This window comes from Pristiophorus japonicus, chromosome 12 (assembly GCF_044704955.1).
Source record: "Pristiophorus japonicus isolate sPriJap1 chromosome 12, sPriJap1.hap1, whole genome shotgun sequence".
In the NCBI taxonomy this organism is placed as follows: Eukaryota; Metazoa; Chordata; class Chondrichthyes; family Pristiophoridae; genus Pristiophorus; species Pristiophorus japonicus.
The window spans coordinates 61,472,460-61,487,170 of NC_091988.1; the positions used below are offsets into that span (position 1 = coordinate 61,472,460).

The following is a 14,711-nucleotide window of genomic DNA, read 5'->3' on the forward strand; positions in this document are numbered from 1 at the left end:
ACAGGGGTATCTGACGATTCGGAAAGATAGACAAGAAGGGAAATGAGGTGGGGTAGCTCTGTTAATAAAGGATGATATCAGGGCAGTTGTGAGAGACGATTTTGGCTCTAATGAACAAAATGTTGAATCATTGTGGGTGGAGATTAGAGATAGTAAGGGGAAAAAGTCACTGGTGGGCGTAGTTTATAGGCCCCCAAATAATAACTTCACAGTGAGGCGCGCAATAATCAAGGGAATAATGGAGGCATGTGAAAAAGGAACGGCAGTAATCATGGGGGGTTTTAACCTACATATCGATTGGTCAAATCAAATCGCATGGTGTAGCCTGGAGGAGGAATTCATAGAATGCATATGGCATTGTTTCTTAGAACAGTATGTTACAGAACCTACAAGAGAGCAAGCTATTTTTGATCTGGTCCTGTGTAATGAGACAGGAATAATAAACGATCTCCTAGTAAAAGATCCTCTCGGAATGACTGATCACAGTATGGTTGAATTTGTAATACAGATTGAGGGTGAGGAAGTAGTGTCTCAAACGAGCGTGCTATGCTTAAACAAAGGGGACTACAGTGGGATGAGGGCTAAAGTAGACTGGAAACACAGACTAAACGGTGGCACAATTGAGGAACAGTAGAGGACTTTTAAGGAGCTCTTTCATAGTGCTCAACAAAAATATATTCCAGAAGGGCGGTAAGAGAGGGGATAACCAGCCGTGGATAACCAAGGAAATAAATTTGATAGTATCAAATTAAAAACCAATGCATATAAGGTAGCCAAGGTTAGTGGGAAACTAGAAGATTGGGAAAATTTTAAACGACAGCAAAGAATGACTAAGAAAGCAATAAAGAAAGGAAAGATAGATTATGAGGGTAAACTTGCGCAAAACATAAGAACAGATAGTAAAAGCTTTTACAGATATATAAAACGGAAAAGAGTGACTAAAGTAAATGTTGGTTCCTTAGAAGATGAGAAGGGGGATTTAATAATGGGCAATGTGGAAATGGCTGAGACCTTAAACAATTATTTTGCTTCGGTCTTCACAGTGGAAGACACAAAAACCATGCCAAAAATTGCTGGTCACAGGACTGTGGGAAGGGAGGACCTTGAGACAATCACTATCACTAGGGGGGTAGTGCTGGACAGGCTAATGGGACTGAAGGTAGACAAGTCCCCTGGTCCTGATGAAATGCATCCCAGGGTATTAAAAGAGATGGCGGAAGTTATAGCAGATGCATTCGTTATAATCTACCAAAATTCTCTGGACTCTGGGGAGGTACCAGTGGATTGGAAAACAGCTAATGTAACGCCTCTGTTTAAAAAAGGGGGCAGACAAAAGGCAGGTAACTATAGGCCGGTTAGTTTAACATCTGTAGTGGGGAAAATGCTTGAAACTATCATTAAGGAAGAAATAGCGGGACATCTAGATAGGAATAGTGCAATCAAGCAGACGCAGCATGGATTCATGAAGGGGAAATCATGTTTAACTAATTTACTGGAATTCTTTGAGGATATAACGAGCATGGTGGATAGAGGTGTACCGATGGATGTGGTGTATTTAGATTTCCAAAAGGCATTCGATAAGGTGCCACACAAAAGGTTACTGCAGAAGATATAGGTTCGCGGAGTCAGAGGAAATGTATTAGCATGGATAGAGAATTGGCTGGCCAACAGAAAGCAGAGAGTCGGGATCAATGGGTACTTTTCGGGTTGGAAATCAGTGGTTAGTGGTGTGCCACAGGGATCGGTGCTGGGACCACAACTGTTTACAATATACATAGATGACCTGGAAGAGGGGACAGAGAGTAGTGTAACAAAATTTGCAGATGACACAAAGATTAGTGGGAAAGCGGGTTGTGTAGAGGACACAGAGGCTGCAAAGAGATTTGGATAGGTTAAGCGAATGGGCTAAGGTTTGGCACATGGAATACAATGTCGGAAAGTGTGAGGTCATCCACCTTGGAAAAAAAAAACAGTAAAAGGGAATATTATTTGAATGGGGAGAAATTACAACATGCTGCGGAACAGAGGGACCTGGGGGTCCTTGTGCATGAATTCCAAAAAGTTAGTTTGCAGGTGCAGCAGGTAATCAGGAAGGCGAATGGAATATTGGCCTGCATTGCGAGAGGGATGGAGTACAAAAGCAGGGAGGTCCTGCTGCAACTGTATAGGATATTGGTGAGGCCGCACCTGGAGTACTGCGTACAGTTTTGGTCACCTTACTTAAGGAAGGATATACCAGCTCTGGAGAGGGTACAGAGACGATTCACTAGGCTGATTCCGAAGATGAGGGGGTTACCTTATGATGATAGATTGAGTAGACTGGGTCTTTACTCATTGGAGTTCAGAAGGATGAGTGGTGATCTTATAGAAACATTTAAAATAATGAAAGGGATAGACAGGATAGAGGCAGAGAGGTTGTTTCCACTGGTCGGGGAGACTAGAACTAAGGGGCACAGCTTCAAAATACGGGGGAGCCAATTTAAAACCGAGTTGAGAAGGAATTTCGTCTCCCAGAAGGTTGTGAATCTGTGGAATTCTCTGCCCAAGGAAGCAGTTGAGGCTAGCTCATTGAATGTATTCAAGTCACGGATAGATAGATTTTTAACCAATAAGGGAATTAAGGGTTACGGGGAGCGGGCAGGTAAGTGGAGCTGAGTCCACGGCCAGATCAGCCATGATCTTGTTGAATGGCGGAGCAGGCTCGAGGGGCTAGATGGCCTACTCCTGTTCCTAATTCTTATGTTCTTATGTTCTTATACTCAAATCCCCTAGCTATGAAGGCCAACATACCATTTGCCACCTTCACCGCTTGCTGTACCTGCATGCTAACTTTCAATGACTGATGTACCATGACACCCAGGTCTCGTTGCACCTCCCCTTTTCCTAATCTGCCGCCATTCAGATAATATTCTGCCTTTGTGTTTTTGCCACCAAAGTGGATAACCTCACATTTATCCACATTATACTGTATCTGCCATGCATTTTCCCACTTACCTAACCTGTCCAAGTCACCCTGCAGCCTCTTCGCGTCCTCCTCACAGCTCACACCGCAACCCAGCTTAGTGTCATCTGCAAACTTGGAGATATTACACTCAATTCCTTCATCTAAATCATTAATGTATATTGTAAATAGCTGGGGTCCCAGCCCGGAGCCCTGCGGCACGCCACTAGTCACTGCCTGCCATTCTGAAAAGGACCCGTTTATCCCGACTCTCTGCTTCCTGTCTGCCAACCAGTTCTCTATCCACGTCAGTACATTACCCCCAATACCATGTGCTTTAATTTTGCTCAATAATCTCTTGTGTGCGACCTTATCAAAAGCCTTGTGAATGTCCAAATACACCACATCCACTGGTTCTCCCTTGTCCACTCTACCAGTTACATCCTCAAAAAATTCTAGAAGATTTGTCAAGCATGATTTCCCTTTCATAAATCCATGCTGACTTGGACCAATCCTGTCACTGCTTTCCAAATGCGCTGCTATTTTATCTTTAATAATTGATTCCAACATTTTCACCACTGATGTCAGGCTAACCGGTCTATAATTACCTGTTTTCTCTCTCCCTCCTTTTTTAAAAACTGGTTTTACATTAGCTACCCTCCAGTCCATAGGAACTGATCCAGAGTCGATAGACTGTTGGAAAATGGTCACCAATGCATCCACTATTTCTAGGGCCACTTCCTTAAGTACTCTGAGATGCAGACTATCGGCCTTCAATCCCATCAATTTCCTTTACACAATTTCCTGCCTAATAAGGATTTCCTTCAGGTCCTCCTTCTCACTAGACCCTCGGTCCCCTAGTATTTCCCGGAAGGTTATTTGTGTCTTCCTTCGTTAAGACAGAACCAAAATATTTGTTTAACTGGTCTGCCATTTCTTTGTTCCCCATTATAAATTCACCTGAATCTGTCTGCAAGGGACCTACGTTTGTTTTCACTAATCTTTTTCTCTTCACATATCTATGGAAGCTTTTGCAGTCAGTTTTTATGTTCCCAGCAAGCTTCCTCTCATGCTCTATTTTCCCCCTCCTAATTAAACCCTTGTTCTCCTCTGCTGAATTATAAAATCATGTGATCTTTAAATGTTTGTCATTGCCTATCCACCGTTAATCCTTTAAGTATCATTCGCCTGTCTATTCTAGCCCATTCACGTCTCATACCATCGAAGTTACCTTGCCTTATGTTCAGGACCCTAGTCTCTGAATTAACTGTATCACTCTCCATCTTAATAAAGAATTCTACCATATTATGGTCACTCTTCCCCAAGGAGCATCGCACAACAAGATTGCTAATTAGTCCTTTCTCATTACACATCAGCCAGTCTAGGATGACCAGCCCTCTAGTTGGTTCCTCGACATATTGGTCTAGAAAACCATTCCTAATACACTCCAGGAAATCCTCCTCCACTGCATTGCTACCAGTTTGGTTAGCCCAACCTATATGTAGATTAAAGTCGCCCATGATAACTGCTGTACCTTTATTGCATCCCTAATTTCTTGTTTGATGCTGTCCCCAACCTCACTACTACTGTTTGGTGGTCTGTACACAATGTCCAGTAGCGTTTTCTGCCCTTTGGTATTCCGTAGTTCCACCCATACCGATTCCACATCATCCAAGTTAATGTCCTTCCTTACTATTGCATTAATTTCCTCTTTAACCAGCAACGCCACCCCATCTTTTCCTTTCTGTCTATCCTCCCTGTTGAATACCCCTGGATGTTGAGTTCCCAGCTTTCGTCACCCTGGAGCCATGTCTCCGTGATGCCAATTACATCATACCCATTAACTGCTATCTGCGCAGTTATATCATGTTTGTTAATTTGTCCACCTTATTACGAATACTCCTCGCATTGAGGCAATGAGCCTTCCGGCTTGTCTTTTTAACACACTTTGCCCCTTTAGAATTTTGCTGTAATGTGGCCCTTTTTGCCTTGGGTTTCTCTGCCCTCCACTTTTACTTTTCTTCTTTCTATCTTTTGCTTCTACCCCCATTTTACTTCCCTCTGTCTCCCTGCATAGGTTCCCATCCCCCCGCCATATTAGTTTAACCCCTCCCCAACAGCACGAGCAAACACTCCCCCTAGGACATTGGTTCCGGTCCTGCCCAGGTGCAGACCGTCTGGTTTGTACTGGTCCCACCTCCCTCAGTACCGGTTCCAATGTCCCAGGAATTTGAATCCCTCCCTTCTGCACCACTCCTCAAATCATGTATTCATCTGAGCTATCCTGCTATCCCTACTCTGACTAGCACGTGGCACTGGTAGCAATCCTGAGATTACTACCTTTGAGGTCCTACTTTTTAATTTAACTCCTGGTTCCCTAAATTCATCTTGGAGGGCCTCATCCGTTTTTTTTTTAACTATATCGTTGGTACCTATATGCACCACAACAACTGGCTGTTCACCCTCCCCCTTCAAAATGTCCTGTAGCCGCTCCGAGACATCCTTACCCATTGCTCCAGCTGTGGCCTAACCAGTGTTTTATACAGTTCAAGCATAAACCTCCTGTTCTTATATTCTATGCCTCGGCTAATAAAGGCAAGTATTCCATATGCCTTCTTAACCACCTTATCCACCTGGCCTGCTACTTTCAGGGAATCTGTGGACCAATGGTGGAGCTTTGGAGGCGTGGCCTATTCAGTTGGAGCCTGGAGCAGTGAGAGAAGGAGCTTGCTGTTGTTGCTCCTGCCTGGGAGGCCTTGAGTGAGCCCTGTGAAACAGCCCAGGAAGAGGAGGAAGGGGCTTTCTACATTCCAATCCATCCAGAGGGAGAGGAGGAGAGCGGAAAATTCAACAACCTTTAATACTGCTGCAGAGAGTTGGAGAGAGGGGGAAAAAGGAACAACTATCTAGTGTGGAAGGAGGGAAAGACTTCATCATCAAGAGGTGGGTATATTTTGGTGCATTCCCCTAAAGACTTTGTTGTATCGGTGGGGGGAGGAAAGAAGACTTGCTAGAGGGCCGGAACATCGCGGGGGGTGTGTGTGTGTGGAAGTGTGTGTGGGGGTCTTGCTTACAGCTAGGCCCCACACACCACTGAAGCACTTCTCCCCCCATTGCCTAGCCTGGGATAGCTGGAGCTACCTGGCTGAAGAACTATTAATCACCTATTTAACATCGTTGGGAGTGTGTGCCTGGGTGGCTCCAGCTGTCCCAGGTGAAGACATCTTCTCCCCCCACCCGAAGACCATCTACAAAGACTGTTTGTTTTTCCATCATCTGGGGAGTGCACCCCAAGAAAAACACCCACCCATCGCTGTGATGGGAGACCTGCCCTCGCAGCTTCCCTCTTTCCCACCCCCCTCTCTCTTTCGCTCTCTCTCTCTCTGTCTCTCCCCTCTCTCTCTGAGAGCCCCTTTCCTCCTAATTGGAAAACCAATTAAGACAACTGAGCAGAGGGAGCAAGGCCCCTCCCCAATTGTCAACTAGGGGAGAGGTGTGCCTCTTTTAGAGGTCCCTCTGTTCAAACACCAATGAGGCCATTTAAGACCATTAAGGCCTGTGACTTTGGGGTGGGTGTGGCCCTTAAAGGGACCCCGTGATGGCGACCCCATCCACGCCGGTGGCAGGGCCAGCAAAGACATATGCGCAGGCGGCGTCCACATCCACGGCGCCTCCTGCGCCTCCTGCTGTCCTGCCACCATTCAGACTTATAACAAAAAAACACGGGGTCAAGAGCTACACTCACCCCACAGTGAGCATCGAGGAGTGCGTGCGGGCGATGGCTGGGGTAGTCGGCCCCTCGGCCATTGTCGTAGCCTCCAAGATGTCTGGGAAGGCTGTATTCTTCCTGGGGTCGGAGCGGGCGGTGTCCCTGGCCCTTGAAAAGGGGCTCACGGTGGGCGGGACGTTCCTCCCGATAGACCCTCTCGAGGCCACTGCGCAGAGGGTCATCCTTTCTAACGTCCCGCCCTTTGTTCCTGCTGGGCTCCTCCTCCCTCACCTACACCAACTGGGGGAGGTAAGGTCAGGGATCAACCCCATACCGCTCGGCCTCAGGGAGAGCAGTCCGCGCCACGTGTTCTCCTTCCACCGCCAGCTCTTTGTCCGACTGGCACGGGAGGAGACGACGGAGGGATCATTTAATGTGGTGCACGAGGGGACTGCCTATCGCGTCTTCTGGACGTCAGACGGCGTGCGGTGCCATGCCTGTAGGGAGGTGGGGCATGTTCGTAAGAATTGCCCCGCCTCCAAGGCCGCCAAACCACCGAGGGCGGCCAAGGCTGGCGCCGCCGCCACCCCTCCCCCTAGTAGCGTCCGCGTGCCGGGAGCTGTGGGTGCGCGGGCATCGTCGGGGGACTTTGTTTTCACGGCCTCCGGCGGGGGGGAGGGAGAGCGTCCGATCGGAAGGAAGGCGCGGAGGAAGGCGAAACATCTCGAGGCGGGTCCCCTCAGTGCGCCAGACAATTTGATCACCGCGCTCAATCCAACCCTGTCACCGGCGAGCGCGGGGTGCCCTGAGCCCGTGCCCGAGCCCTTGACCAATATCACAGAGGGGCTCGGGCGCGGGCAAGATAAGAAAAAGGGGGGAGTGGAGCGGGAGGCCTCGGCAGACATGGAGGTCTCCCTGCCTCCGCGCCCCCCCAGGAACAAAAGGAGGCGCCGTTCCAATGAGGCGGAGGGGGAACAACATCCCTCCGCGGAGGAGTCGGTGCCCGACGCGTATCCCGCGTCCCCCACCAGCGCCCCCAAACTGCGCTGTAGGCGAGAGGAGTCTGTCCCCGGGGAGGATGAGACAGTCGAGGCTGCCCAGCCTCTGCCTCCCGGGGATGGCGTGGAAGATCTGCCTGTCGTGGGGTGCGTGGGGCCAGCGGAGGAATGCGTAGCCGGCGGGTCGAGCGTCCCGGGGACTTAGGCGGGCGGGGCCGAAAAGGCCGAACCTGAGCCCGCCCAGCTATTAACCAACTTCCCCCGGGAGTCGCTCGACCCGGAAGAAACAAAATATGTTAACAATTTTAATGATTCTGTACACGCTGGGCCGGGGGGTGGCGGCAGGGAGGGGGAAGAACAACAACCCTCGCTCCCTACTTTGGAGCTGGGGTACTTGGAGGACCTGGAACATTTCTTTGACCAGGTCTCTCCGCGTTCCCCGGCTCCTGGGGCGGAGGAGGAACCCCTTCCGCTGTCGATTCCTGACCCAGCACTGCTTTTAAAAGAGCCCAGTGGGGATTCCTCTGCCGACGATCCTGGGGGTGGGGTCGGGGCAGAGCCAGGGTCGGATGGAGCTGCCGGGCCGTTTGCCGTACCTCGTGGGGTCGACGGGCCGGCTGCTGGTGGCGACCTCCCGGAGGAGGACGGGGACTCGGTGAGGGACAAGGGAGAAGATCTCGAGTCCATCGCCAGTGAGGCAGTGGATCTCCTCGTGCCTGCCACTGAGTCCCCCCTCATTCCTGCAAAGGAACTACGGGACTTTTTGGTCCAGGGCCAGGGTCGCCGCGACCGAGCCCATCTGGCCCTGGAAAGATGGTCCGAGCCGGGGCTGCTCGTCGCGTCCGTCCTCGCCGCCGCTAAAACCATGGCCGCGGGCGGGCCCTTATCAAAGGCGCAAGGCCTTGAGATGCGCCGGCTCAAAGGTTCCTCGCTGGGCTGCTGAAGGAGTGGAGGTCAACAAACGACTCCACTCCCCCCCCCACAATAGGTTAGGTAGAGGTTGCACTATGCTTTTGTCATGAAGATAACCATAGCCAGCCTCAACATCAACGGCGGCAGAGAGGCACACCGTAGATTTGACAATTTTTCGCTCTTGCGGGAGGGGAAATATGCGGTGTGCTTCCTGCAAGAAACCCACACCGTTCCGGGAGATGAAGCCACGTGGCTCCTGGAATGGCAAGAAGAGGTCCGCATGAGCCACCTCACTACCACTTCTTGTGGGGTGGCCATCTTGTTGGCCCCGCATTTTCAGTTGGAGATCTTGGGGGTCGAGGAGCCCATGCCAGGCCGCTTGCTGCACGTAACGGTTCGCCTGGGGGACGTGCCGCTCCATCTCATGAACGTGTACGCCCCTCAGCCCGGCCCGCAGCAAACGCGCTTCTTCGAAGAAGTGTCCGCTCTTCTTGGCTCCGTCGACGTCGGCGACTGCATTATCCTCGGGGGGGATTTTAACTACACCCTTGAGGCGAGGGACCACTCCGGTGCCCCGCAGAGCATGACGGCGATGGAGAAGTTGAGGGACCTGCTCGGGTCCTTCGACTTGGTGGACGTCTGGCGAAATCTCCACCCCGACTCCAGCGCCTTTACTTGGGTGAGGCCTGGAGTAGGATGGTCCAGAGTCGACCGCCTTTACGTGTCTCGGGCGTACGTTTCTTGCGTCCCGGCGGCCTCCATGCGACCGGTGCCGTGTTCGGACCATCACCTGGTGTGGGCGGAGCTCGCTTCGCTCCGCGCGAGGACGGGGTCCGCGTACTGGCATTTTAACAACCAGCTGCTGGAGGATGTGCGGTTCCAGGATTCGTTCCGTCGTTTCTGGGCCGACTGGAGAAGGAAGCAGGGGGGCTTCCCCTCCTTGAGGCTATGGTGGGACGTGGGCAAGGCTCACGTCCGCGTCTTCTGTCAAGAGTACGCGAGGGGGTCGACCAAGAGGCGGGTGGCCAGGGTCGGGCGCCTAGAAAAAGAGGTGCTCGACCTGGAGTCCCGTCTCGGTCAAGTCGTCGAGGACCCGGCCCTGCGGACGGTGTACGAAGCGAAGAAGGCCGCGCTGAAGGACCTGCAGCTCGTCGGGTCCCGAGGCGCGTTCGTGATGTCGCGGATCCGGTTCCTGCGGGGTCTGGACCGCGGCTCCCCCTTCTTCTACTCGCTGGAAAAAAGACAGAGTGTCCGTAAACAGCTCTTGACGCTGCTGGCTGACGACGGCTCTCTCGTCTCGGATCCGGAGGGCGTCAACAACAGGGCCCGTGAATATTACGGGGCCCTGTTCTCTCCGGATCCGTCCAGCGAGGAAGCGCGTAGAATTTTGTGGGAGGGCCTGTCGAAGGTCGGCTCGGAGGGCGGCGAAAATCTGGAAGCTCCGCTAAGCCTGGCGGAGCTGACCGGTGCCCTCGACCGGCTCTCGAGGGGAAAAGTCCCGGGGCTGGATGGGCTGACCGTGGAGTTCCACAGGGCATTCTGGGACGTCCTGGGGGGCGACTACGCGTGGGTCCTGGGGGAAAGTCTGGCGACCGGGGAGATGCCCCTCTCTTGACGCAGGGCAGTCATCGTCCTGCTGCCTAAGAAGGGCGATCTCCGCCTCCTTAAGAACTGGCGCTCGGTCTCCCTCCTCAGCATGGACTACAAAATCTTCGCCTGGGCGATGTCTGCTCGCCTTGGCGCCGTGCTGGACCACATGATCCACCCTGACCAGTCCGACACGGTCCCGGGCCGGACAATCCACGATAACATCCATCTGGTCCGGGACCTCATCCATCATTCCCAGGAGGCTAGTCTGTCGGTCACCTTCCTATCTCTTGACCAAGAGAAGGCGTTCGACAGGGTGGATCACGACTATCTGTTCGGAACTCTGCGCGCTTTCGGGTTCGGGACGCATTTCGTCGCCCGGATCCGACTTTTGTACGCCGCCGCGGAGTGTCTGATAAAGGTTAACGGGTCCTTGACGGTGCCCCTTCGCTTTGGGGGATGCCCCATGTCCGGCCAGTTATATGCCATCTGCGTGGAGCCTTTCCTGCGCCTCCTGTGAACAAGGTTGACGAGACTGGCTCTGCAAGGGCCGGGCATGGAGGTCGTCCTCTCGGCTTACGCCGATGACGTGCTCCTCGCGCTAGAGAATCCCGCTGACCTGCGGAGGATGCGTGAGTGCCAGGAGATTTACTCGGCCGCATCCTTCGCCAGGATCAACTGGGAGAAATGTTCCGGACTCCTGGTGGGTCAGTGGCGGGTGGACTCCCTGCCGGAGGAGCTCAGGCCTTTTCCCTGGAGCACGACCCATCTCCTCTATCTGGGAGTCTACCTTAGCCCCGACGAGGAAGCCTGGCCGGCGAACTGGCAAGAGCTGGAGGCCAAGGTCGCCACTCGCCTAGGGCGCTGGACGGGACTGCTCTGAGTGCTGTCCTACAGGGGTCGAGCGCTAGTCATAAACCAGCTGGTGGCCGCCATGTTGTGGTGCCGGCTGGTCACTTTGACCCCTCCCCTTGTGTTTGTCACCAAGATACAGAAGAAGCTGGTGGACTTCTTCTGGAACAACAGGAAGCACTGGGTCTCTGCCGCCGTCTTGAGTCTCCCGCTTGGGGAGGGCAGTCAGTCGCTGGTGTGCGTCAGCACCCAGCTCGCGACTTTCCGTCTTCAGACCCTGCAGAGATACCTTTACGTCAAGCCCCCTCCCAGGTGGCATGCGCTGGCGACGTATTTCTTCCGCCGGCGATGTATTTCTTCCGCCAGCAGCACGGCTTCAACTGCGACATGCAGCTCCTGTTTGTGAGCTTGGGGGGCGTCAGGACCGCCTTCCAGGAGCTGCCTGTCTTTTACAAGGAACTCACCAGGGTCTAGAACAAAGTTTCCACCAAGCGCAGCTCTCCATCGGCTGGAGTGGTGGCTGTCCTGCAGGAGCCACTGCTCGGGAATCCGTACCTCCACGACCGAGGTTTTAGGTGGCGGTCGGACGAGAGGGCTGTGGCTGGTGAGGTGACCAGGGTCAGGGACCTGCTCGATGGCGGAGGAGCGGGCTGGATGGCGCCAGACACGCTGGCGCGGCGCCTAAATTCGGCCAACGTCTGCCGCGCGGCCAATGCCATTGAGTCGCTAAAAACAGCTCTGGGCCCTGACTCCGTTAGGTGCATCGAGGAGGCTCAAGCACGTGGGGAGATCCCGTCCGAACTGACCCCCGTCCGGACGGATTTCTTCATCGGCGCCAAACCCCGGAACCTCCCTCGGGAGCCGGCGCCTCACAACTTGAGCCGCCTCGGGGAAAACCCCTCCGTGCCTTTCAGTTCCGCGCGGAGGGGTTTCCTGTATGGGCTGCTCCTGCACACTCTCAACTTTGCCATCCTCGCCTGCCGTCCGGACACGCCATGGCGTACCATCTTGCCGTTCGGAGGAGGCGGGGGTCCCCGATGGAGAGCACTCTACGCGGGAGTCCTCCCAGTATTTATCGGGGACTTGGCCTGGAGGGTGGTGCACGGAGCAGTGCCGTGCAATAAATTTTGAAGCCGGTTCACGGGCTCCCAGGCCGCCTGCAATTTCTGCGGTCTGGAAGAGTCCGTGTTCCATGTTTTTACCGAATGCACGAGGTTGCAGCCCCTGTTTTATTATTTAAAGGGGCTGCTCCTGAAATTCTGTCTGCACTTCAGTCCCACACTCCTGATCTTTGGGCACCCTGTACGGAGGGGAGCGGGTAGGTCCGAGGGCCTCCTCGTAGGACTGCTCCTGGGCACGGCCAAGGGGGCCATCAGCCGGTCCAGGCAGCGGGCGGTTGAGGGGGTCGTTCGGCCTGACTGCCTGCCTCTTTTCCGCGCGTACATCCGCGCCAGGGTGTCCTTGGAGATGGAGCACGCGGTGTCCACCGGTACGCTCGCGGCCTTCCGCGAGAGGTGGGCGTCGGAGGGACTGGAGTGCATCATCACCCCCGGCAACCAAATTCTAATTTGATTTTATGTTTTTAAGTTTATTTGTTTTAATTGCCGGTGTTTTTAGTGTCCCCCTCCCTTTTTATAGGGGGCACTTGGAGGAAAAAATATGATTTTAGTGCCCAAAAAAACCCACAAAAAAGGGCCTTGTAAATGTTTGGTGCGTCCCCCAGATCGGGGGGGGGCCACGATTTAATGTTTTAGTTTCCTCCCAAAAGAGTTCTGTGGACATGCCTCCAAGGTCCCTTTGTTCCTCTACACATCTCAATGTCCTACCATAATGTGTATTCCCTTTCTTTGTTAGTCCTCCCCAAATGCAATACAAGAAAAACAATTGCAAGCCTGGGGGTGATAGTTCTTTCAAAGAGCTAGCAAAGACAGGATGGACTGAATGGCCTTAAGATCCTGCCAGTCAGCTCCTCTGACACTGTTTTAGATTAATTCTGCACTGAGCTCAGTCATTGGGCGATCATTGCACGTTACACAGGCTCAAAGTTACGCAGAAACTCGAAACACCAAGCGCTCACTGTCAGCGGACGGAAACTGCCTCACTTGTTATCCAGACAAGTTGAGATCAGATTGGGACCGTTTATGTCCTCCCTCCCACTAAATGGTGGGAATTAAACATTCTCAAGAAGAAAGAAAAAGTCAGTCTTTTCCCTCGCGTACGGGGAGACATTAGCCGTGTAGTGCCGGCGGTTTAGAAGCCGAGTTGGAGGCATGTTCGGGAGGTTGTCGAGAGGGATTGCGCCGGGGACCAAGAGCCGCCAGACCGTCGCCTCTGCCAATCGAGAGCCGAGCGAGACCCTTTACTGCCGACCTCACTTTCTGCACCAAACTCCGGGGGAAGGCAGCCAGGCGGTGGAACAGAGGGCCAGGCTGGTCCTGGTCCCTCCGAGGAGCAAGAAGCTGCCCTGGAGCACAGGCTACGCAGAGTGAGTTTCAGCAGGAAATGACTTGTGTGTAACAAACATTTCCATGTAAAACGCGCTTCTTTCCATCGTTTGGGCAGTTGCTGTCGTGGAGGAGGGAGGGGGTCTCCTTAATTCCAACAAAAGTGCTCTTTGTTGCTTACCTTCCCAAAAGTAGGCTGTGTTGAAATATCAGAATTAACCATTTGTACACACATAAAAGGTTGCAGGCTCAGAGACCTGAAGCGTTACCTCTGTTTCTCTCCACAGATGCTGCTCGACCTGCTGAGATCTGCTTTTATTTCAGATTTCAGCATCCGCAGTATTTTGCTTTTGTAATTATACACAAATGCACAGTTAGTAGCACCCTCTCCTCTCCGTCAGAAGATTGTGGGTTCAAGACCCACTCCAGAGACTTGAGCACAAAAATCTGGGCTCTGCAGTGCTGAGGGAATGCCGCGCTGTCGGAGGTGCCGTATTCCGGATGACACGTTAAACCGACATCTTCTCTCGGGTGGTCGCAAGAGATCCTATGACACTATTCAGAAGAAGAGCAGAGGAGTTCTCACCAGTGTCCTGGCCAATATTTATCCCTCAAGCAACATCACTAAAACAGATTATCTACTCATTTATCAAATTGCTGTTTATGGGAGCCTGCTGTGTGTAATTGGCCGCCGTGTTTCTACATTACAACAGTGACTATACTCCAAAAAGTACTTCATTGACTGTAAAGCACTTTGAGATGTCCTGAATTTGTGAAAAGTGCTATCGAAATAAAAGTCTTTTTTACTGAAATATCAAAATGAATCATTTATACACTGATACTTAAAAAAAAAACTGATGTGAATTATCCTGACATTTAAAGAATGCTCTTTGAATCATACAACACAGAAGGAGGCCATTTGGCCCATCATGCCTGTACTGGTTCTTTAAAAGAGCGATCCAATTAATGCCCCCCCCCCCCCCCCCATAGTCCTGCAATTCTTTCCTTTTCAAGTATTTATCCAATTTCTTTTTGAATGTTACTATTGAATCTGTTTCCTCTGCCCTTTCAGGCAGTGGATTCCAGATTATAGCTATTTGTTGTGTAAACCAATTTCTTCTTGTGTCTCCTACCCTTCTTGCTCTCTCAAAAATTCTATCCATTGTGGAATCCTAACACTCAGCAAGATTTAAATGTGCACTTGGGAGCTACTGCACCTGTTCTGTATGTATTCATTTCTATTTATTTAAACTTTCTATTTGGCCTTG

At 52.2% G+C, this 14,711-nt stretch overlaps 1 protein-coding gene across 1 annotated transcript in view; it reads left to right on the forward strand.

Moving 5' to 3' along the window:
* The first annotated feature begins 13,039 nt into the window (after positions 1 to 13,039).
* Positions 13,040 to 14,711, forward strand: part of LOC139277289 (protein phosphatase 1M-like) — a 39,296-nt gene continuing 37,624 nt past the window's right edge. The window contains exon 1 of the mRNA XM_070895561.1: positions 13,040 to 13,484. Coding sequence (XP_070751662.1) covers positions 13,270 to 13,484 — 215 coding nt within the window. The 5' untranslated portion in view covers positions 13,040 to 13,269. The remainder of the gene's footprint in view (positions 13,485 to 14,711) is intronic.